Raw genomic sequence first — 26,158 nt, 5'->3', positions numbered from 1 at the left:
CTGCCAATCCCATGAAGTCTGTCACCTTTGTCTGCCATTCTTCCAGAGTAGGTAGTTCTTGCATCTTCCAATACTTTGCCAAAAGAATTCTTGCTGCTGTGGTAGCATACATAAAAAATGTCCTATCCTTCTTTGGCACCAATTGGCCAACCATGCCCAGGAGAAAAGCCTCAGGTTTCTTAGGAAAAGTCCACTTAAGGACTTTCTTAATTTCATTATAGATCATTTCCCAAAAGGCTTTAATCTTTGGGCAGGTCCACCAAAGGTGATAGAAGGTACCTTCAGTCTCATTGCATTTCCAACATTTATTATTGGGCAAATGGTAAATTTTTGCAAGCTTGACTGGGGTCATGTACCACCTGTAAATCATTTTCATTATGTTCTCTTTTAAGGCACTGCATGCCGTAAACTTAACACCAGTGGTCCATAACTGTTCCCAGTCAGCAAACATAATGTCATGACCAGAAACAGCAAACTATACACACACTGAACTCATCAGATGTCACAGGCTTTTCAATAAGTTGGTTAGTGTACAGCTTTGATTTTATTCAGGTACTTAAACTTATCACAGACATGGTACACTTTAGGTTTCAATAACTGGGGATTCTGAAACAGGTTGGTCCTTTCTGTCAGGTGAGTTCTGCCAATTATTCTTCCCAAACTTTAGAAATCTCTAGAAGTCTTAGTGGCTAGGCACATGGGTGGTGCTGTGGTCTAAACCACTGAGCCACCTGAGCTTGTCAATTGGAGGGTCTGTGGTTTAAACCTGCATAACAGGGTAAGCTCCTGTTGCTCTGTCCCAGCTTCTGCTACCTAGCAGTGTGAGAGCACACCAGTGCAAGTAGATAAATTTGTACCGCTGCAGCAGGAAGGTAAATTGTGTTTCCATGTGCTCTGGCACTCATGGCAGTGTCCTGTTGCAGCAGAAGCGGTTTAGTCATGCTGGCCACATGACCTATAATGTTGTTTGTGGATAAACGATGACACCCTCGGCCTGAAAAGTGAGGTGAGCATGTGCCCCATAGTCACCTTTGACTGGACTTAACTATCCAGGGGTCCTTTACCTTTTAACTAGTTGACATAGAATATCAGACCAGGGAATCAACACTCATTAATGTTCTAACTAGTTTAGGATTATTCTTCTCTCACTAGAAGATCCACCCTCTTCCTACTGGACTGAGGTTTAAGTAGAGCATTCCCTCACAACTCCACTAGTAAAGGTAAAGGTACCCCTGCCCACACAACTCCACTACTCCTACACTAAAATTCAGCTTTCCAGTTCTCGTGTTTCTGTATACTCTTAAAGACAATAACCTTTTTCTTTCAATCTAGCTCCCAGATCAGAGACTGCCTTCTCTGGCTGTAAATATTCCTTCAGAGTAGTTTTCAAACAACTCAAGAGGTACACTGTCCCTCCACTAGTAAAAATGGTATGCATAGACACCTCCAAATATGAAGTTGCTAACAAGCAATAATAAAAACAAGTTGAATGAATACAACTTAAAAACAAAATTAAAATACAACATTAAAATACTGAAACATTAAAATATTAAAATGTAGCCTCATCACAGGAGGAGAAAGGAAAAGAAAAAAGAAAGAGGGGAAGGGAATCAAATTGGCTCCAAGCCAAAGGCCAGGTGGAACAACTCTGTCTTACAGGCCCTGCGGAAAGAAATCAGATCCTGCAGGGCCCTGGTCTCATGAGGCAGAGCGTTCCACCAGGCTGGAGCCAGAGTTGAAAAGGCCCTGGCTCTGGTTGAAGCTAATCTAACTTCCTTCGGGCCCGGGATCACTAGGGTGTTGCTATTTATGGAGCTTGAGGCTCTCTGTAGGGCATACTGAGAGAGGCGGCCGCGTAGGTATGAGGGTCCTAGGCCGTGAAGGGCTTTAAAGGTCAAAACCAAACCAGCACCTTAAATCTGACCCTGTACTCCACCGGGAGCCAGTGCAGCTGGAAAAGCACTGGGTGAATATGCTCCCATGGTAGAGACCCTGTGAGGAGCCTCTCTGCAGCATTCTGCACCCGCTGGAGTTTCTGGGACAGCTTCAAGTGCAGTCCAGCGTAGAGTGAATTACAGTAGTCAAGCCTGGAGATGACCGTCGCATGGATCACTGTAGCCAGGTCGGGGCGGGAAAGGTAAGGGACCAACTGCTTGATGCGGCGAAGGTGGAAACATGTCGCCTTGGCTGTTGCTGTAACCTGCACCTCCATGGAAAGGGAGGTGTCAAGGATTACAACCAAACTCTTAACAGAAGGTAATGGCACTAATTGGGCCCCCGCAAGAGAAGGGAGTTGGTCCCTCATCCCCATGCCATCCCGACCCAGGCATAGGACCTCTGTCTTCAAAGGATTTAGTTTCAATCGGCTCCCACTAAACCATCCAGCTACAGCTTCCAAGCATCTGGTCAGTGTGATCTGGGCTACCCTTAAATTTCATTCTGATCCTCACACTTCATGGTAGTGAAATTGTTCTATGGGACAGCCTTATTTGCCTCCATTAGGCCCCAATCCAGTTACACTCTGGTGAGTGACAAAATTATTCATTTTATGAACACTGTAATGATTCCTTATTTAAACGCCATAACATATACCCTAAGAAAAAGAAGTGAATAGAGCATTTGAGAATCAGTTATAAAAATTTTCTCTGCACATGATTCAACCAACTGAACATTTGGCAACAGAGTTAGGAACATGCTCATAATTCTGATTGTGAAACTCAACCATTCCCTTCAAACTCCCATGTACTTCTTCTTGGGAAACCTATCTTTCTTTGATAAATTAAATGCATGTATTTTTTGTTAGCCATTCTTACCCCCATGGATTAGTTAGCAGAAAATTCCCAAACGTATTCATTCGAAATTCAGTTGCATCAAGAATGAGATCTCATATATGAAAATATCTTTGTTTGATGCATCATTGTGCACTGCTCTGACGCACGAAACAGCAGTTACTTCTTTTGCAAAGTAAGATTTTTTGGGAGTTAGGTATGATTGTTACCAGTGGCGTAGCGTGGGGGGTGCAAAGGGGCCGGCCACACCGGGCGCAACATCTGGGGGTTAGGGTTAGGGGGCACAAATCCACGGGTTAGGGGGCGCAAATTACTTGCCTTGCCCCGGGTGCCGACAACCCACGCTACGCCACTGATTGTTACATCTAAGTCAAAGAACTTTTGATCACAATTGACTGTGTTTTAATTCTGATATGTTTGTCTGTAATGCTTTTATAGCTAGATACTGTTAGGAGAATCTCAACTGTGAGATATTCTATCATCTATCTATCATCTATCTATCTATCTATCTATCTATCTATCTATCTATCTATCTATCATTTATCTCTATCATCTATCTAGCTTCATATTTATTTTACAACCAAGAAAATTCAAGCCATGAAAGAAATGAAGAAATAAAGGAATATAAACGATTCAAATAAAACTAGTGTGTGTTTTCCAGTGTTTTACCTTACTCTACCTACAAAGCCACAGATCACAGTGAAGAAAAGTTACAGTGCTCATGGCATTCAAGCAATGGGACTTCCTTTTATGATCACATGCCCCCCTTCCCCCCTTTATCTTACTTCCATTGTCATAGATAGTAATCCTATTGGGAAGAGAGCTATTGCATTATTGTCCTGTTTGAAGGCTTCCCGTAGGCTTCTGTTTTGCCACAGTGAAATTAGGATTATGCACTAGATGGGCCTTTTGTATGCTCCAGCTAGCTCTACTATAATTACCTGATTTAATACATTATTTGTATATGTCTTTTCCTTTTCCATACAGGTTAAGCATTCTATGGAACAACTAGGTGAGAACGAGACCAATCTGAATGAGTTCATTCTGGAGGGGTTTTCATATCTTGCTGAACTGCAAATCTTGCTGTTTTTTGTTTTTCTGGTGACATACATAATCACCTTGCTGGGAAACATGCTCATTATTCTGCTCATAAAACTCAACGCTTCACTTCAGACTCCCATGTACTTCTTTTTGGTAAACCTATCATTCTTAGAAATGTGTTACACCACTAGTGTGGTGCCGCAGATGCTGGTACATTTGTTAACAGAGCATAAAAGCATATCCCTAGCAAGATGTGCAGCCCAGATGTATGCCTTCGCCATGCTGGGGCTGACAGAATGTTGCCTATTGGCAGCTATGGCCTATGATCGCTATGTTGCCATATGCCACCCATTGCACTACACAGAAATCATGAATCACCAAGTCTGTACACAGCTGGCAGCCGCAGCGTGGATTATTTGCTTCTTGGTACAAGTTGCTCAGACAGCATGGATATTCAGCTTACCCTTCTGTGGTTCTAAACACATCCAGCACTTCTTTTGTGATATCCTACCAGTGATGAAAATGGCATGCACAGACACCTCCAAAAATGAGATTCTTGTCATGGCAGTGTCTATTATTTTCATCATGAGTCCTTTCCTGCTGATCATCCTCTCCTACATCTGTATAATTTCAACCATCCTCAAACTTCCTTCTGCTAAGAGAAGGAGAAAAGCCTTCTCCACTTGCTCCTCACACCTCATGGTGGTAACATTATTCTATGGGTCAGGCCTCTTCACCTACTTAATGCCGAAGTCCAGCTACACTCCGCAGAGTGACCAAATAATTTCTCTTATGTACACAGTTGTCAGTCCATTTTTGAACCCCATAATATATACCCTAAGAAATAAAGAAGTGAAGGGAGCATTTAAGAAGACGGTTTCACGGTTATTCTCTGTACAGAACCCAACAAGTTGAAAATCAGAAGCATGGAGTATGGCAACAAGAAAAATAAATAAAAACAGGACATATCATTTTTGATTATATGGCTGTAAGTATATTGTTAAGGTCTAATTTATAACAGTTATTACAGAAATGAACCCGATTCCAACCTAGCAACCTATATTGCCTGTACCTCAGCAATAATTTTGGAGTGATTCTTTGGTTTAACCATAAATCTGTAGCTTCTTTGATGATTAGATTTCTTATACTGTTTGCTATACAGGAACCTCTACAGCATGATTGGTTTACTCTGCTTGTATACTGTATTTTTCCTATTTAAAAAAACTCATACTCGGAGACTTGCAGTGTGGAATTTGAACAGGAAAAGGATTTAATTCACAACAAGAATAATAAACAGAAATAATATGGGAGTTGGAAATCTTCAAAGAAACAGCAAACTATACACACACTGAACTCATCAGATGTCTCAGGCTTTTCAATAAGTTGGTTAGTGTACAGCTTTGATTTTATTCAGGTACTTAAACTTATCACAGACATTGTACAGTTTAGGTTTCAATAACTGGGGATTCTGAAACAGGTTGGTACTTTCTGTCAGGTGAGTTCTGAAAGAGTTGGGAAGGATAATCTGCCAGTTATCCTTCCCAATCTTTAGAAATCTCTAGAAGTCTTAGTGGCTAGGCACGTGGGTAGTGCTGTGGTATAAACCACAGAGCCTCCTGAGCTTGTCAGTCAGAAGGTGTGAGGTTTAAACCTGCATAACAGGGTGTGCAGCCCATAGTCACCTTTGACTGGATTTAACTATCCAGGGGTCCTTTACCTTTTAACTAGTTGACGTAGAATATCAGACCAGGGAATCAGCACTCATTCCACTTCTAACTATTATGGGATTATTCTTCTCTCACTAGAAGATACATCCTCTTCCTACTTGACTGAGGTTTAAGCAGAGCATTCCCTCACAACTCCACTACTCCTATACTAAAATTCAGCTTTCCAGTTCTGGCGTTTCTGTATACTTTAAAGTCAATAACCTTTATCTTTCAATCTAACTCCAGCTCAGAGACTGCCTTCTCTGTCTGTAAATACTCCTTCAGAGTGGTTTTCACACAACTCAAGAGGTACTACTGTTGACCAACCCAATGCCAGGAACTAATTTTGGGCAGCACTTATTCTGTGATATCCCTCCACTAGTAAAAATGTTATGCATAGACACCTCCAAATATGAAGTTGCTGTCCATTCTTGCTGATCATTGTCTCCTACATCCATATGATCTAGGCTTCCCTTAAATTTCATTCTGATCCTCACACTTCATGGTAGTGAAATTATTCTATGGGAAAGCCTTATTTGCCTCCATTAGGCCCCTGTCCAGCTACACTCTGGTGAGTGACAATATTATTTATTTTATGAACCCTGTAGTGATTCCTGCTTTAAACCCCATCACATATACCCCAAGGAAAAGAATACGTGAATGGGGCATTTGAGAATCAGTTATAAAAATCTTCTCTGCACATGATCCTACCAACAGAACATTTAGCAACAGAGTTGGGAACATGCTCATAATTCTGATTCTGAAACTCAACCATTCCCTTCAAACTCCCATGTACTTCTTTCTGGTAAACCATTCTTGGTTAGAAATTGGTTACACCACCATTGTGGTGCCCCATATGTTGGCACATCTGTAAACAAAGCATAAAAGCATTTCAAAAGCTAGATGTGCAGCTCAGATGTATGCCTTTACCTTCCTGGGGATGACAGAATGCTGCCTCCAGGCAGCCATGGCATATGATCCATATGTTTCAATATGTCATCCATTGCATTACACACTAATCATGAATCACCAAGTCTGTACAAAGTTGGCAGCCGCAGCCTGGATTATTTGCTTCTTGGTACAAATTGCTCAGACAGCATGGATCTTCAGCTTATCCTTCTGTGGCTCTCAACACATCCAGCATTTCTTTTGTGATATCCTACCAGTGGTGAAAATGGCATGCACAGATACCTATAAAATGAGATTGCAATCATGGCAGTGACCATTTCTTTCATCATTAGTCCATTCCTACTTATTATCTTCTCCTACGTCTGTATAATTTCAACCATCCTTAAGCTTCCTTCTGCTGAGCAAAGGCGGAACACCTTCTCCACTTGCTCCTCACACCTCACGGTGGTGACATTATTCTTTGGGTCAGGCCTCTTCACCTACTTAATGCCCAAGACTAGCTACACTTCACGGAGTGACCAAATGAGTGCTCTTATGTACACAGTTGTCACTCCAGCTTTAAATCCCATAATATATACCCTAAGAAATAAAGAAGTGCAGAAAGCATATAATAAAACAAAACCCAGCTAGCTGAATATCTGAAGAATGCAGCATAGAAAAAAGATGAAAAGTAAACACCAAAGACGTAACTGCTGATTAAGGGGATATAAATATTTGATTCAAATGCGGCTCGTGGCTGCATTATTGCAGGAAGCCAACCAGATCCCCACCCAATGCAACCTGGACTGTCTGTATATCAGTGATCATTTGGGAGGGATTCTTGCTTTTAACTATAAATCTACATGTGCTTTGATTATTTCTTTTTGCAGACTGTTTGCTGTACAGGAACCTGCTTTTTACATGTGTCTTACATGATTATTCAACAGCTGAGTGTGACGTACACTCAGTAACAATGGTTTTTCTGGTGTATTGCTGTCATCCAGTTGACATCGTTTCTCAATAAATCTTATGTATCCATTTACTCACAGACCTAGTTCTGACACACACAAAGTGTGTGTATGACCACGTTTTAGATTTTACTAAAATTCACCTCTGTGGTGAAGGCGGTGGAGAGTATCTCCCACACACGTTAGGTGCCACTGCAGCCCCCAACACCCTCCTTCAGTGATGAGCTTTTGGCACTGAAAACTGTCTTTGTTTCAGCAAGTGTCATTTTGTGGCTACAACTGTGGGTGAGCTCCAGTAGCCAGTGCTCCTCCCACAGCCAGGCTGGAGCTGGGAGTCCACCCCAAATAACTACAGCCATGCTGAACCGCAAATTCCACTCCCTTCAAAGCTGGTCTTCATTTGCCTTAGATAATTATCTAGACTAATGAAAGACTGTGTATAACTCAAGTCCTTGTATAGTGTTCTGGATGCAGCTATTGGTATGCACACAATGCACTGCATGACCCACTCCATTCATGTTATTCTAATCAAACATGATTACCTAGTCTTTTTTATCTGTCCATTCATTTATTTCATAAAATTTATATACTGCTTGGTTGTAGAAAAAAACCTGAAAGAGGTTTTGAGTCCAGCCGCTTTTACCCACGGGAAATTAGATGGGTGAAATTTAGATTGCGTTAAAAAGCTGTATTTTCAATCCCTATAAAAATGTGAGGTTTTTGGAAGTAATTGTAATTTCTTGCATCACCCAAGATTAAATGCATTTTTTTTTGTTAGCCATTCTAACCCCCACGGATTAGTTAGCAGAGAATTCCCAAATGTATTCCTTCAAAATTCAGTTGCATTGAGAATGAGATCACATATATGAAAATATCTTTGTTTGGTGCATCATTGTGCACCGCTCTGACGCACGAAACAGCAGTTACTTCGTTTGCAAAATAAGATTTTATGGGAGTAAGGTATGATTGTTACATCTAAATCAAAGAACTTTTGATCACAATTGACTGTGTTTTAATTCTGGTATGTGTGTCTGTAATGAAGAGAGACACTTTTATAGCTAGATACTGTCAGGAGAATCTCAACTGTGAGATATTCTATCATCTATATATCTTTTCATCTATCTATCTATCATCTATCTATCTATCATCTATCTATCTATCTATCTATCTATCATCTATCTATCATCTATCTATCTATCTATCTATCTATCTATCATCTATCATCTATCATCTGTATATCTATCATCTATCATCTATCTATCTATCTATCTATCATCTATCTATCTATCATCTATCTATCATCTATCTATCTATCTATCATCTATCTATCAATCATCTATCTATCATCTATCTATCATCTATCTATCTATCATCTATCATCTATCTATCTCTATCTATATCTATCTATCTATCATCTATCTATCATCTATCTATCTATCATCTATCTATCTATCATCTATCTATCTATCATCTATCTATCTATCTATCATCTATCTATCTATCTATCTATCTATATCTATCTATCATCTATCTACATGTATCATCTATCTATCATCAATCTATCATCTATCTATCATCTATCTATCTATCTATCATCTATCTATCTATCTATCTATCATCTATCTATCTATCTATCTATCTATCATCTATCATCTATCATCTGTATATCTATCATCTATTATCTATCTATCTATCTATCATCTATCTATCTATCATCTATCTATCATCTATCTATCTATCTATCATCTATCTATCTATCATCTATCTATCTATCATCTATCTATCATCTATCTATCTTTCATCTATCTATCTATCATCTATCATCTATCTATCTCTATCTATATCTATCTATCTATCATCTATCTATCATCTATCTATCTATCATCTATCTATCTATCTATCATCTATCTATCTATCATCTATCTATCTATCTATCATCTATCTATCTATCTATATCTATCTATCATCTATCTATATGTATCATCTATCTATCATCAATCTATCATCTATCATCTATCATCTATCATCTATCATCTATCATCTATCTATCTATCTATCTATCTATCTATCTATCTATCATCTATCATCTATCTATCTATCTATCATCTATCTATCTATCTATCTATCTATCTATCTATCTATCTATCTATCTATCATCTATCTATCATCTATCTCTCTATCTATCATCTATCTATCTATCTATCTATCTATCTATCTATCATCTATCTATCATCTATCTCTCTATCTATATCTATCTATGTAATCTATCTCTATCATCTATCTATCTTCATATTTATTTTACAACCAAGAAAATTCAAGCCATGAAAGAAATGAAGAAATAAAGGAATATAAACGATTCAAATCAAACTAGTGTGTGTTTTTCAGTGTTTTACCTTACTCTACCTACAAAGCCACAGATCACAGTGAAGAAAAGTTACAGTGCTCATAGCATTCAAGCAATGGGACTTCAGTTTCATTTTCTGATCACATGCCCCCCTTCCCCCAGTGTGCTCCATATGGTCGCTAAACCTACTAGAGCAGATTTTGAGGGTGTATGGGTGCTTCAGGAGAATCTAAGTTCCCATGCACAAGTGGAATCTCTTCTGTGAGTGGAAGAGCAGTGTTGAGTACAACCCATTGTACCTGAGTGCTTTCCATTTCACGGCTAATAGGAGGTTGCAGTTTGAAGACTGCTTCACCAAACAGATCAGCTGATGCTTTAGAACAGTGTAAAACGGGTGGGAGATATGTGGGTAGCCCCAAGGTTTTAGTGGAATCCGAGTTCCATTGTCCGTGGCTGACATGGAAAATAGTCCACTAATAGTTGGAAAACCACAAGTTCTTCATCCCAGCCTTAAAAGCTTTGATGGAAGGGGGCAAAGAAATTAATTTGTGACTTTAAAAATAATCTACATGAATGAGTTCTGGCAGCATCAGTAATAACAATGTGATGATATTGAACATGTGATGGCTTTTTTAAAAGTGTTGTGCTTTGCTGAGATATAAAGCGGCTCTGTACAGTGATAAAACACAACTGGTGAAAACCTTAATCCAAATGCATGTACATCTGGATCAGGTTTACTCTTTTATGCTTTTTTAGGAATTCGTATAAGTCATCAGTAGCATTGGTGGATTGTTGACCATGAACTATTATGTAACAATAGATTTGTTAATATTTAAAGAGCTGTATCATTGACCACTGTTTTTGGTCAATGGGGGGGGGAGGACATAACACAGCTTCTTTCCTGCATCCTTTTTTCTCAACGTACACCTGTATACTAGCAATGTGGATGCACTTGGAGAGAGCAGGGATATATGAGGAAGCTGGAAATGCAACTAAATTGTGTCTACACTGTGCTCATTGAAAGATTGAGAAATATGAAAGGAACCATGGGAGGATTCTTTAATGTATTGGTTTTATTTCCAGGGAGAAAGCCAGTTAATTTAGAATTCCAAATTCTGAGAAGGAATGTGGGAAAATTTGGGAACTTTTTTGCCTCCAGGAAGATTATCCTAATGACTGCCAGCCATCTTACTTTCATAGTCACAGAAAGAAATCCTCATTGGGGAGAGAGCTATTGCATTATTATCCTGTTTGAGGGCTTCATGTAGGCTTCTGTTTTCCAAGGTGAGATTAGGATCATCCACTAGATGGGTCTTTTGGATGCTCCAGGTGCCTCTACTATGATTACCACATTCAATTAATTATCTGTATTTGTCATTTCCTTTTCCACACAGGATATCCATTCTATGGAAAAACTAGGTGAGAACCAGACCAATCTGAATGAGTTCATTCTGGAGGGGTTTTCATATCTTGCTGAACTGCAAATCTTGCTGTTTTTTGTTTTTCTGGTGACATACATAATCACCTTGCTGGGAAACACGCTCATTATTCTGCTCATAAAACTCAACCCTTCACTTCAGACTCCCATGTACTTCTTTTTGGTAAACCTATCATTCTTAGAAATGTGTTACACCACTAGTGTGGTGCCCCAGATGCTGGTACATTTGTTAACAGAGCATAAAAGCATATCCCTAGCAAGATGTGCAGCCCAGATGTATGCCTTTACCATCCTGGGGCTGACAGAATGTTGCCTCTTGGCATCTATGGCATATGACCGCTATGTTGCCATATGCCATCCATTGCACTACACAGTAATCATGAACCGCCGGGTATGTGCACAGCTTGCAGCTGCATCATGGATTACTTGCATCTCAGTAGAAATTGCTCAAACAACATGGATATTCAGTTTACCCTTCTGTGGTTCTAAACACATCCAGCACTTCTTCTGCGATATCCTACCAGTGGTGAAAATGGCATGCACAGACACCTCCAAAAATGAGATTCTTGTCATGGCAGTGTCTACTATTTTCATCATGAGTCCTTTCCTACTGATCATCCTCTCCTACATCCGTATAATTTCAACCATCCTCAAACTTCCTTCTGCCAAGGGAAGGAGAAAAGCCTTCTCCACTTGCTCCTCACACCTCATGGTGGTGACACTATTTTTTGGGACAGCCCTCTTCTACTACTTAATTCCCAAGTCCAGCTACACTCCGCGGAGTGACCAAATGATTTCTCTTATGTACACAGTTGTCAGTCCATTTTTGAACCCCATAATATATACCCTAAGAAATAAAGAAGTGAAGGGAGCATGTAAGAAGACAGTTTCACGGTTGTTCTCTGTACAGAACCCAACAAGTTGAAAATCAGAAGCATGGAGTATGGCAACAAGAAAAATAAATAAAAACAGGACATATCATTGGTGATTAAGGGTCTGTAAGTAGATTGTAAAGGTCTAACTCATAACAGAGTTATTGCAGAAATGAACCTGATTCCAACCTAGCAATCTATATTGCCTGTACCTCAGCAATAATTTTGGAGTGATTCTTTGGTTTAACCATAAATCTGTAACTTCTTTGATTATTAGATTTCTTATACTGTTTGCTGTACAGGAACCTCTACAGCATGATTAGTTTACTTCTACTTTTAATGTATTTTTCCTCTTTAAAAAAACTCATACTCGGAGACTTACTGTATGGAATTTAAACAGAAAAAGGATTCAATTCATAACAAGAATAATAAACAGAAATAAAACAGGAGTTGGAAATCTTCAAAGAAACAGCAAACCACACACACACTGAACTCATCAGATGTCTCAGGTTTTCAATAAGTTGTTTAGTGTACAGCTTTGATGTTCTTCAGTTACTTGAACTTATCACAGGGGACGCGTGTGGCACTGTGGGTTAAAGCCTCAGCGTCTAGGGCTTGCCGATCGAAAGGTCGGCGGTTCGAATCCCCGCGGCGGGGTGCGCTCCCGCTGCTCGGTCCCAGCGCCTGCCAACCTAGCAGTTCGAAAGCACCTCCGGGTGCAAGTAGATAAATAGGGATCGCTTTCTAGCGGGAAGGTAAACGGCGTTTCCATGTGCAGCTCTGGCTCGCCAGAGCAGCGATGTCACGCTGGCCACGTGACCCGGAAGTGTCTTCGGACAGCGCTAGCCCCTGGCCACTTGAGTGAGATGGGCGCACAACCCCAGAGTCTGGCAAGACTGGCCCGTACGGGCAGGGGTACCTTTACCTTTACCTTTTATCACAGACATGGTACAATTTAGGTTTCAATAACTTGGGATTCTGAAACAGGTTGGTACTTTCTGTCAGGTGAGTTCTAATCTGCCAATTATCCTTCATATTCCCAACCTTGAGAAATCTCTAGTAGACTTAGCAGCTAGGCACGTGGGTGGAACTTTGGTCTAAACCACTGTGCCTCTTTGGCTTGTCAATCGGAAGGTCTGCAGTTTGAACCTGCATAACAGGGTGAGCTCCCATTGCTCTGTCCCTGTTTCTGATAACCTAGCAGTGCAAGAGCATACCACTGCAAGTAGATAAATTTGTACTGCAGCAGCAGGAAGGTAAATGGTGTTTCCATGTGCTCTGGCACTCGTGACAGTGTCCCATTGCAGCAGAAGCAGTTAAGTCATGCTGGCCACATGACCCAGAACGATGTCTGTGGATAAACGATGATGCCATTGGCATGAAAAGCGAGCTGAGTGTGCGCCTCATAGTCACCTTTGCCCGTACCTAACCATCAGGGGTCCTTTACCTTTTACCTAGTAGAATTAGTATAAAAGACCAGGGATTCAGCACTCATTAATGTTCTAACTAGTTTGGGATTATTCTTCTCTCACTAGAAGATAACATCCTCTTCCTACTGAAATGAGGTTTAAGTAGATCATTCTCTCACAACTCCATTACTCCTATACTAAAATTCAGCTTTCCAGTTCTCGCATTTCCGTATACTCTTCAAAGACAATAACCTCTATCTTTTAATCTAACTCCCAGCTCAGAGACTGCCTTCTCTATAGGCAGTAAATATATTCTCTGTAGGCAGTAGGCTTTAAATATTCCTTCAGAGTGGTTTTCACACAACTCAAGAGGTACTACTGTCGACCAACCCAATGCCAGGAACTAATTTTGGGCAGCACTTATTCTATGATATTCCTCCACTAGTAAAAATGGTATGAATAGAGACCTCCAAATATGAAGTTGCTGTCCATTCTTGCTGATCACTGTGTCCTACATCCATATGATCTGGGCTACCCTTAAATTTCATTCTGATCCTCACACTTCATGGTAGTGAAATTATTCTATGGGACAGCCTTTTTTGCCTACATTAGGCCCCTGTCCAGCTACACTCTGGTGAGTGACAAAATTATTTATTTTATGAACACAGTAGTGATTCCTTCATTAAATCCCATAACATATACCCTAAGAAAAAGAAGAAGCGAATAGAGCATTTGAGAATCAGTTATAAAATTTTTCTCTGCACATGATCCAACCAACCGAACATTTGGCAACAGAGTTAGGAACATGCTCATAATTTTGATTGTGAACCTCAACCATTACCTTCAAACTCTCGTGTACTTCTTTTTGGAAAACCTTTCTTTCTTAGAAATTGGTTACACCACTATTATGGGACCCCAGATGTTGGCACATATGTTAAAAAAGCATAAAAGCATTTCCAAAGCTAGATGTGAAGCCCAGGTGTATGCCTTCAACATGCTGGGGCTCACAGAATGCTGCCTCCTGGCAGCCATGGCGTATGATCACTATGTTTCCATATGCCACCCATTGCACTACACAGCAATCATGAATCACCAAGTCTATACAAAGTTGGCAGCCACAGCATGGATTATTTGCTTCTTAGTACAAGTTGGTCAAACAGCATACCCTTCTGTGGCTGTCAACATATCCAGCACTTCTTTTGTGATATCCTACGTTGTGAAGATGACATGCACAGATACCTACAAAAATGAGATTGCTGTCATGGCAGTGATTATCTCTTTCGTCATGAGTCCATTCCTACTGATTATCCTTTCCTACACCCGTATAATTTCAACCATCCTTAAGCTTCCTTCTGCTGAGCAAAGGCGGAAAGCCTTCTCCATTTGCTCCTCACACCTCATGGTGGTGACATTATTCTTTGGGTCAGGCCTCTTCGCCAATTAATGCCCAAGTCCAGCTACACTTCACAGAGCGACCAAATGAGTGCTCTTATGTACACAGTTGCCACTCCGGTTTTAAATTGCATAATATATACCCTAAGAAATAAAGAAGTGCAGAAAGCATATAAGAAAAAAATTGCAAGGGTCTTCTCTCCACAAAATCCAACTAGCTGAACATCTGAAGAATGGAGCATAGAAGAAAAGTAAACACCAAAGACGTAACTACTGATTAAGGGGATGTAAATATTTCATTCAAATGTGGCTCATGGCTGCATTATTGCAGGAAGCCAACCAGATCCCAACCCAATGCAACCTGGACTGTCTGTATATCAGTGATCATTTGGGAGGGATTCTTGCTTTTAACTATAAATCTACATGTGCTTTGATTATTTCTTTTTGCAGACTGTTTGCTGTACAGGAACCTGCTTTTTACATGTGTCTTACATGATTATTCAACAGCTGAGTGTGATGTACACTCAGTAACAATGGTTTTTCTGGTGTATTGCTGTCATCCAGTTGACATCTTTTCTCAATAAATCTTATGTATCCATTTACTCACAGACCTAGTTCTAACACACACAAAGTTTGTGTATGACCACATTTTAGATTTTACTAAAATTCTCCCCTGTGGGGAAGGTGGTGGGGAGTATCTCCCCCACACACGTTAGGTGCCACTGCAGCCCCGAACACCCTCCTTCAGTGATGAGCTTTTGGCACTGAAAACTGTCTTTGTTTCAGCAAGTGTCATTTTGTGGCTACAACTGTGGGTGAGCTACAGCAGCCAGTGCTCCTCCCACAGCCAGGCTGGAGCTGGGAGGCCACCCCAAATAACTACAGCCATGTTGAACTGCAACTTCCACTCCCTCCAAAGTTGGTCTTCATTTCCCTTAGATAATTATCTAGACTGATGAAGGACTGTGTATAACTCAAACCCTTGTATAGTATACTTGATACAGCTGTTGGTATGCATACAATGCACTGCACGACCCACTCCATTAATGTTATTCTAATCAAACATGGCTACCCAGTCTTTTTTATCCATCCATTCATTTATTTCATAAAATTTATATAACTGCTTGGTTGTAGAAAAAACCTGAAAGAGGTTTTGAGTCCAGCCCCTTTTACTCACAGGAAATTAGATGGGTGAAATTTAGATTGCATTGAAAAGCTGTATTTTCAATTACTTTAAAAATGGGAGGTTTCTGGAAGTAATTGTAATTTTGTGTGTCACCCAAGAATTAAATGCATTTATTTATTTATTTTTGTTGCCTATTCTTACCCCCATGGATTAGTTAGCAGAAAATTCCCAAATGTATTCCTTCAAAATTCAGTTGCATTGAGAATGAGATCACATATATGAAAATATCTTTGTTTGGTGCATCATTGTGCACCGCTCTGAAGCACAAAACAGCAGTTACTTCTTTTGCAAAGTAAGATTTTTTGGGAGTAAGGTATGATTGTTACATCTAAATCAAAGAACTTTTGCTTACGATTGACTGTGTATTTTAATTCTGGTATGTGTGTCTCTGTGTAGTGGAGACACATTTATAGCTAAATATTGTTAGGAGAATCTCAACTGTGAGATATTCTATCATCTATCTATCTATCTATCTATCTATCTATCTATCTATCTATCATCTATCTATCATCTATCTATCATCTATCTATCATCTATCTATCATCTATCTATCTATCTATCTATATCTATCTATCATCTATCTATCTATCTATCTATCTATCTATCATCTATCTATCTATCATCTATCTATCTATCTATCATCTATCTATCATCTATCTATCTATCTATCATCTATCTATCTATCATCTATCTATCATCATCATCATCATCTATTTATCTATCTAATCATCTATCTATTTATCTATCATCTATCTATCATCTATCTATCTATCATCTATCTATATCTATCTATCATCTATCTATCTATCTATCTATCTATCTATCTATCATCTATCTATCTATCTATCTATCTATCTATCTATCTATCTATCTATCTATCTATCATCTATCTATCATCTATCTATCTATCTATCATCTATCTATCTATCTATCTATCTATCTATCTATCTATCTATCTATCTTCATTTTTATTTTACAACCAAGAAAAGTCGAGACATGAAAGAAATGAAATAAAGAAATATAAACGATTCAAATCAAACTACTGTGTGTTTTTCAGTGTTTTACCTTACTCTACCTACAAAGCCACAGATCACAGTGAAGAAAAGTTACAGTGCTCATAGCATTCAAGCAATGGGACTTCAGTTTCATTTTCTGATCACATGCCCCCCTTCCCCCAGTGTGCTCCATATGGTCGCTAAACCTACTAGAGCAGATTTTGAGGGTGTATGGGTGCTTCAGGAGAATCTAAGTTCCCATGCACAAGTGGAATCTCTTCTGTGAGTGGAAGAGCAGTGTTGAGTACAACCCATTGTACCCGAGTGCTCTCCATTTCATGGCTAATAGGAGGTTGCAGTTTGAAGACTGCTTCACCAAACAGATCAGCTGATGCTTTAGAACAGTGTAAAACGGGTGGGAGATATGTGGGTAGCCCCAAGGTTTTAGTGGAATCCGAGTTCCATTGTCCGTGGCTGACATGGAAAATAGTCCACTAACAGTTGGAAAACCACAAGTTCTTCATCCCAGCCTTAAAAGCTTTGATGGAAGGGGGCAAAGAAATTAATTTGTGACTTTAAAAATAATCTACATGAATGAGTTCTGGCAGCATCAGTAATAACAATGTGATGATATTGAACATGTGATGGCTTTTTTAAAAGTGTTGTGCTTTGCTGAGATATAATGTGGCTCTGTACAGTGATAAAACACAACTGGTGATAATCTTAATCCAAATGTATGTACAACTGGATGAAGTTTACTCTTTTATGCTTTTTAGGAATTCATACAAGTCATCAGAAGCTTTGGTGGATTGTTGACCATGAACAATTATGGACACTCTTCCTTAACTCATAGTAAAATAAAAAGTGTTAAGAGAATCGACTTGTGCATATCTGTGTGCTTCCTATTGCACATTTCTGAATAAGCATAAATAATTTACAGTATTTTGTGTGTGTGTGCTTATCAGCAGCTCTTCTGGATTGTTTTCATTTGAGGTGATATTCAGTCACATACAGGAAAATTCAAGTTGCACAACTATAGTTGATTGGGAGGTATTGACAACAAAGTGATCGAAGGTGAGTGCCTCTCCAAATCTGAGCCCCATGTAATAACTATGCTAGGGGCTTAGCTTTACACACTTCAAGTACTGATGGTATTTGATTGCCACATGTGTATGGGGAAAACATGTCAGAATTTTGGCAATTTGAGACACTTTTCCCATTGCATATTTCTGATATGCTCCCCATGACCCTGTTGACTGGAGAGAAGGCCAAAGTATTTAAAGACTTGAAGTTGTTTGATCAACTGATTTTCCATCTACCATCAATGGGCCCTATAGTTTCTTGGAAACACCATGAGTTTAGTTTTCTTATAATTCACAGCCAGCTGTTCTCTTTGGCAATATCCTGAGGATGCCCTCACCAATCTTTTTAGGCCCACTTTTGTTTGAGATAGAAGTACTGCATCATTTGCATATAAGAATATAGAGATGGCATTTGTGGCTACTTTAGGGGCATGATACTCTGGAGATGTTAAACTCCAGACAATATCATTTATATATAAATTAAACAATGTGGGAGATAGGATACAACCTTTGCTTAACTCCCTTTGTGGCTGGTACGAATCCTGTGAGCTGCCCATTTGTAGAGCAATGCACTTTTAACACAGTGTTTTTATATCGCCATTTGATCCAGAACAATAATCTTTTATCTATACTTGAAGAGTTCAATTTACCTCACAGTCTTACTTGAGAGACTGAATCGAATGCAGCTTTCAAATCAATGAAATCTGCATTCAGCACACTACCTTTCAGGGGGGAAAGCCCATTAATTAAGAACTCCAAACTCTGAGAAGGAATTTGTAAAACGGTGGTATAATTTTTGCCTCCAGACCAATCACATTCAATAAATTTTCAATGGCTGCTAGTCATAATGGCTTTATCTTACTTCCATTGTCACAGACAGTAATCCTCATTTGTCCTGTTTGAGGGTTTCCTGTAGGCTTCTGTTTTGCCATGGTGAGAATAGGATTATGCACTAGATGGGCCTTTTGGATTCTCCAGCTAGTTCTACTATAATTACCTAATTTGATTAATGATCTGTATATGTCTTTTCCTTTTCCATACAGGATAAGCATTCTATGGAAAAACTAGGTGAGAACCAGACCAATCTGAATGAGTTCATTCTGGAGGGGTTTTCATATCTTGCTGAACTGCAAATTTTGCTGTTTTTTGTTTTTCTGGTGACATACATAATCACCTTGCTGGGAAACATGCTCATTATTCTGCTCATAAAACTCAACCCTTCTCTTCAGACTCCCATGTACTTCTTCTTAGTGAACCTGTCATTCTTAGAAATGTGTTACACCACTAGTGTGGTGCCGCAGATGCTGGTACATTTGTTAACAGAGCATAAAAGGATATCCCTAGCAAGATGTGCAGCCCAGATGTATGCCTTCGCCATGCTGGGTCTGACAGAATGTTGCCTCTTGGCAGCTATGGCATATGACCGCTATGTTGCCATATGCCACCCATTGCACTACACAATAATCATGAACACCCGGGTATGTGTACAGCTTGCAGCTGCATCATGGATTACTTGCATCTCAGTAGAAATTGCTCAAACAGCATGGAACTTCAGTTTACCCTTCTGTGGTTCTAAACACATCCAGCACTTCTTCTGCGATATCCTACCAGTGGTGAAAATGGCATGCACAGACACCACTAAAAATGAGATTGTTGTCATGGCAGTGTCTATGATTTTCATCATGAGTCCTTTCCTGCTGATCATCATCTCCTACATCTGTATAATTTCAACCATCCTCAAACTTCCTTCTGCTAAGGGAAGGAGAAAAGCCTTCTCCACTTGCTCCTCACACCTCATGGTGGTGACACTATTTTTTGGGACAGCCATCTTCACCTACTTAATACCCAAGTCCAGCTACACTCCACGAAGTGACCAAATGATTTCTCTTATGTACACAGTTGTCAGTCCATTTTTGAACCCCATAATATATACCCTAAGAAATAAAGAAGTGAAGGGAGCATTTAAGAAGACAGTTTCACGGTTATTCTCTGTACAGAACCCAACAAGTTGAAAATCTGAACCATGGAGTATGGCAACAAGAAAAATCAACAAACATAGGACATATCATTAGAGATTAAGGGTCTTTAAGTATATTGTTAAGGTCTAATTTATAACAGTTGTTACAGAAATAAGCCTGATTCCAACCTACGTTGCCTGTACCTCTGTGATAATTTTGGAGTGATTCTTTGGGTTAAGCATAAATCTATACCTGCTTTGATTATGAGTTTTCTTAATACTGTTTGCTGTACAGGAACCTGTACAGCATGATTAGTAGACTTCGACTTGTAGTTTCTTTTTCCCCTTTAAAAAACCCTCATACTTGGAGACTTACTGTATGAAATTTAAACAGAAAAAGGATTTCATTCACAACAAGAATGGTAAACAGAAATACCATGGGATTTGGAAATCTTCAAAGAAACAGCAAACTATATACACACTGAACTCATCAGATGTCAAAGACTGTTCAATAAGTTGGTAGGTGTACAGCTTTGATTTTCTTCAGTTACTTAAACTAATCACAGGCATGGTACAGTTTAGCTTTCAATAACTTGGGATTCTGAAACAGGTTGGTACTTTCTGTCAGGTGAGTTCTAATCTGCCAATTATTCTTCATATTCCCAACCTTTAGAGATCTCTAGTAGACTTAGTGGTTAGGCATGTGGGTGGAACTGTGATCTAAACCACTGAGCCTCTTGGGCTTGTCAATGAGAAGATCTGCAGTTTGAATCCACACAACACGGTGAGCTCCCATTGCTCTGTCCCAGCTTCTGCTAACCTAGCAGTGCGAGAGTGTACCACTGCAAGTAGATAAATAGGTACCGCTGCAGCAGGAAGGTAAATGGTGTTTCCACCCACTCTTGCACTCGTCACAGTGTCTCATTGAGCCAGAAGCACTTTAGTCATGCTGGCCAAATGACCTGGAAAGCTGTCTGTGGACAGACGACAACTCCATCGGCCTGAAAATTGAGATGAGCCCCCCCCCCCCACCATTGACTGAACTTAACCATCCAGGGGTCTTTTACCTTTTACCTAGTAGATTTAGTATATCAGATGAGGGAATCAGCACTCATTCCACTTCTAACTGTAACAAAATAAAACAATTCCTTCCAGTAGCACCTTAGAGACCAACAAAGTTTGCTATTGGTATGACCTTTCATGTGCATGCACACTACTTCAGGTACATCTTTAGATACTTCTAATTGGTTTGGGATTATTCTTCTGTCACTAGAAGATACATCCTTGTCCTACTGAACTGAGGTTTAAGTGGAGCATTCCCTCACAACTCCATTACTCCTATACTAAAATTCAGCTTTCTAGTTCTCACATTTCTGTATACTCTTAAAAGACAATAACCACTATCTTTCAATCTAACTCCCAGCTCAGAGACTTCCTTCTCTGGCTGTAAATATTCCTTCATAATGGTTTTCACACAACTCAGAGGTACTACTGTTGACCTGCCCAATGCCATGAACTAATTCTTTGTAACACTTATTCTGTGATATCCCACCACTAGTGAAAATGTTATGCATAGACACCTCCAAATATGAAATTGCTGTTCATTCTTGCTGATCATTGTCTCCGAAATCCATATGATTTGGGCTACCCTTAAATTTCATTCTGCTCCTCATACTTCATGATAGTGAAATTATTCTATGGGACAGCCTTTTTTGTCTACATTAGGCCGCAATCCAGCTGCACTCCAGAGAGTGACAAAATTATTTATTTTATGAAAACTATAGTGTTTACTTCTTTAAACCCCATAATATATACCCTAAGAAAAAAGCAGGGAAGGGAGCATTTGAGAATCAGATATAAAACTCTTCTCTGCACATGATCCAGTCAACTGAACATTTGGCAACAGAGTACAAAGAAATCACAGTAAAATAGGATGCCCCTATTCTCATCAGAAAAAGGTATGAAATCATGACTGTTGATTAAGGGACTAACTATACTATTAAGCACTAACTCATAACAAATTTATCACAAAAAAGCCTTTCTGATTTTATGTAGCTAAAAGGAAAAAAGTTTTATATTTGTAATTTCATTGAAATTAAGATATTTGAAAACTCATTTTAATAAATATTAATTATACATTTAATCATAGGCATGTGTCTGATCATCTAAAGAGGAGCGGTAAACTGTTTCTGGATGGCACAAGTTTACATGAAGGCTGAATGTTTCATATAATATTCCTGGTTTAGAAAGACAGATAGCTGGGAGAACACCTCATTGTCTATTGTTAATTGTTTTTATCACCTATATAAACCCACCACTAGGGATGAAAGAGAAATTTTATCTACGTACCAGATAATCACAAACTGACTGAATTACTTTCTGGAACAATACAAAAACTGTAACATAGCCATCCTTGAAGTTTGTTCCTCAATTTCATGATGACTTGTTGAAGCACAGTAAGGTGTATAAAAGATCTACATAAAATGCAGATATTAGCGAAAACAACATACAAACATGTAATTATACCGGAAAATTGTTTTACAAAATGTTGCATAATAGGAAATACTCATATTAAAATGCTGGTGAATTTTCATGAATAGTTAAAAAATGCATACTGATGGGAATTTAAGTTTTTTGGGGGGATGAGAAACTTTGAGGAACTGAAATTGCATGTTGAGATCCCCAAGCCACCCCTCTAAATAATTCACAATTCACACAGAATTTTTGTTTAAGGTTTTTGGCATAATTGTGGCCACAACTTTATTAAAATACAAAATGTGAGTGGTTGCTTAGGCATTGGTTACAACTATCTGTCCCCGCCTAGGGACAGAACTGACATCCGTAACCCTGCAAAAGTCAGGTAAGGGAAAACATTTCTATGGAGTGAATGGAGCTGGGTGCCAGACCCTCACATCTCCCCAAATGTTCCCAGGGCCTCTTGCGCGGCCCAAGCCCCTTGTGAGGGATTCGGACAAAAGCATGGTGAGCCCCTGGATTCCTTTAACAGAATACCTGTGCAGCACCAGCATTGGAGGGGCAGGCACAGCCAATCCTTACCCCTCCATCAACCAATTTTTAACCAGTGCCTAACCACAACCTTACAAGTTGTGACGATTTGCTATGCAGTAGGCAAAAACCAAATGGCACCAGCCAATCAGCCAAATGGACAAAATTCCTACCAGGACCCTGCCCCAAAAGCAGACACCCCATGACTGGCATAGCAAGGTCAAATACAAAAGCCCTAAAATTAGGGAGGGTGGGTAGGTGATCCGATGCATACAGCGAAAGAGAGCGCTCACGCTGCATGCAGGGAATGTATAGCCTTTGGGCTGTCCATCAAATTAGCAACATCAAAATTTGCCCAACAACCCAGAATAGCCGAATCACTGTCATGGCCATCTAAATGATCCCACCAAGCAACAAAGAGGGGGGAGGGTCCTGCCAGACCTCACCACAACACATGCTCTCCATAAAGGATATTAAATAGGATATTAAATATGTATTATATACCGGAAAATTGTTTTACAAAATGTTGCATACTCATATTAAAATGCTGATGAATTTTCATGAATAATTTAAAAATGCATACTGATGGGAACTTAAGTTTGAGGGATGGGGGGATAAGAAACTGAAATTTGAGGAACTGAAATTATCAGATTTGCCAACCCTACCAACACCACCCCCTCTGTCATCTGAAAGACCACCTGCAAGTACAAGTAGTGCAGTCTAGATACTTCCTAATATTCTCTTTGTGATTACTAGGCTATTGTTTCTTGTGCATCCCTTCAGTATTCTATTGCTGATTTTACAGCTTCACTTTGGATGATTTTGTTGTCTTGCCTGCAATACAGATGAGAAAATATTAAATATAAGCACATATCAGATTGTTCTAATTAATACCAAGACTATATCTTGGAAGGGGGCGAAAAGGATTGTTACTTCTTTTTGCTTATTGCAGGAGTCGGCAACTTTTCAGCCCAAGGCCAATTTCCCTTTTAGATAGACTTCTGGAGACTGTAGGCCTGTGATGGAGGGAGCCTATTCACATGTTTCTCTCCACATATAAGGCTAATTCATGGACCTTGGTTGGACCACACTACCTGGCTTAATCCTTGATTTTGAACTGGAGTGTCAATTGCATACAGTGCTACATGTCAGCAGCTGTTCATGCATAGGTCAAACTTAGATTCACAAAATGTTTAGGGGTATGCATAACCCTGCATCCCCCCAGAAAAAAAGGACTGGCACTCTCTACAATTTTGTGCCATGCCATTTCCCCACAGCAGCCATTTTTGTGTTACATCACACTCCCCCCGTCCCCCATGGCAACTATGTTATGCTTGGCACTTTCTCCAAATTAAAAGTGCTGTCTGGTTTAAAAAGATTGTCAACCCCTGATATAAAGGCAAAAAGCAAGCTATGCTTTGGCCTCAGTACTGTCTTGAATTGTTCCTTTCCTCAGCACTCTCTAGTGCTACTTTGACACCTCTACCTGAAGTTCCTTAGTTTCTCCATACAATTAAAGGAAATCTTGTGCAACCTTCCTTAGATCTTGAATGCTCAGACGGATGAAGAGTCCCGTGAAACTCAGAAATGTGCACAGCACACTGGAAACAATGGATGGTATCAGGAGTGCCATCTATGTGGGGCCATGGGAGCCAAGGCCCCATGAAAATTTTCAAGGAGGGGCCGGGTCCCCTCATTATTCCACAGCCCACACAGCGGAAGGAGGCCTGATGGGGCCCATCACATCCTCAGAAAGGGCTGACAGGGCCTGCTGCAGCTGTGTTGGGTTCTGTTGGGCCCTCCCACTGCAACAACAGACTTTGGGAAGACCTGACAGAGCCCATCACAGCCACAGCAGGCCCGGTTGAGCCTTTCTGAGGGCATGACGGGCCCCATCGGGCCTCCTTCTGCCATGTGATATCATGTGTGAGGCGCACATGAAATCAAACACATGCAGTGGGCACCCACAATGTTGGGTGGAACCGGGAGCACCTGTATGGCATTCAAACTGTTGGTTGTTTTACCAACTTCATTCATTTTATTCTAATCAATCCAACATGGTTTATAGATGCTGAAAGCCACCCCCCCCCCCGACTATTTTCCTGCACAATTATTTTTTTCAGATGGGTGAATTTTTAATTGTATGGATAAACTGTCTTAAATGCCTTAAAATGTTGGGATTTATGTAAGCCATTTGTAATTTCTCACATCTCTAGAGGTAACTTCTTTTCACCCACTTATTTCATCATTCATATTTGCTGTGTAAATATTTTGCAACTTCTCTAGACCCCAATGATTAATTAGTGGAACATTCCCAAAAGCTTTTCTAAAGAATTTAGTTACATCAAGGATGGGAAGATATAAATTAACATGTATTTGTTTGCAGCATCGCAGTGTGCTACTTCAAAGGAAGAAAGAGTGGTTATTTCTTGCGTAAAGTAAGAATAAGGTTGGTTTGTTACATCTCAATGACAGCAGTTTTGTCTAATTTGTGGGTTAAGAAGATCTGGACACTCTTCCTTAATTTGTAGTAAAATGAAAAGAGTTAAGAGAATCAACTTGTGCATATCTGTGTGCTTCCTATTGCACACTTCTGACTAAGCATAAATAATTTATAGTATTTTTTGTGTGCTTATCAGCAGCTCTTCTGGATTGTTTTTATTTGAGGTGGTATTCAATCACATACAGGAAAAATCAAGTTGCACAATTATAGTTGATTGGGAGGTGTGGACAACAAACTGATCGAAGGTGAGTGCCTGTCCAAATTTGAGCCCCATGTAATAACTGTGCTAGGGGTTTAGCTTTAAACTGAGGAAATGGTGTGAGTGGAATGGCTTAGTCCTCATCCCCCAATACTACAACTCCTGTCTAAGGCAACACTCCTCTCCATCACTGCTTTTGGGGTGGTGGTGGTGTGAGACATAGGAAGATTAATTTAGGATTAGGGTTAGTGATCTTGTGCAACATTTGGAGTTTGGCTCTCAGTTTGCAGTACAGTTGGTTCCTTTTTAATAATAATAATAATAATAATAATAATAATAATTTATATTATTTCATGTAAAACTACAGATGCTTGGGAGATACA

General features: G+C 39.6%; 4 protein-coding genes across 4 annotated transcripts; all 4 read left to right on the top strand.

Annotated features, from left to right (window-relative positions):
* Nucleotides 1–3,788: 3,788 nt before the first annotated feature.
* Nucleotides 3,789–4,745, top strand: LOC309354833 (olfactory receptor 10C1-like; the record flags this gene model as incomplete). Its single annotated transcript, XM_081885097.1, has 1 exon — nt 3,789–4,745. The coding sequence occupies one exon, from the start codon at nt 3,789–3,791 to the stop codon at nt 4,743–4,745; it is 957 nt and encodes a 318-aa protein (XP_081741223.1).
* Nucleotides 4,746–11,142: 6,397 nt separating this feature from the next.
* On the top strand, nt 11,143–12,099 carry LOC309354831 (olfactory receptor 10A4-like; the record flags this gene model as incomplete). The annotated part of the gene is made up of 1 exon (XM_081885095.1): nt 11,143–12,099. The coding sequence occupies one exon, from the start codon at nt 11,143–11,145 to the stop codon at nt 12,097–12,099; it is 957 nt and encodes a 318-aa protein (XP_081741221.1).
* Nucleotides 12,100–14,260: 2,161 nt separating this feature from the next.
* On the top strand, nt 14,261–14,899 carry LOC309354830 (olfactory receptor 10C1-like; the record flags this gene model as incomplete). Its single annotated transcript, XM_081885094.1, has 1 exon — nt 14,261–14,899. The coding sequence occupies one exon, from the start codon at nt 14,261–14,263 to the stop codon at nt 14,897–14,899; it is 639 nt and encodes a 212-aa protein (XP_081741220.1).
* Nucleotides 14,900–19,296: 4,397 nt separating this feature from the next.
* LOC309354829 (olfactory receptor 10AG1-like) lies at nt 19,297–20,122 on the top strand (the record flags this gene model as incomplete). The annotated part of the gene is made up of 1 exon (XM_081885093.1): nt 19,297–20,122. The coding sequence occupies exon 1, from the start codon at nt 19,298–19,300 to the stop codon at nt 20,120–20,122; it is 825 nt and encodes a 274-aa protein (XP_081741219.1). The 5' UTR covers nt 19,297.
* Between the last annotated feature and the right edge of the window lie 6,036 nt (nt 20,123–26,158).

This window comes from Podarcis melisellensis (genome assembly GCF_964234715.1).
Source record: "Podarcis melisellensis genome assembly, chromosome: 13".
NCBI lineage: Eukaryota > Metazoa > Chordata > Lepidosauria > Squamata > Lacertidae > Podarcis > Podarcis melisellensis.
This window is presented reverse-complemented; position numbering and strand designations above follow the sequence as displayed.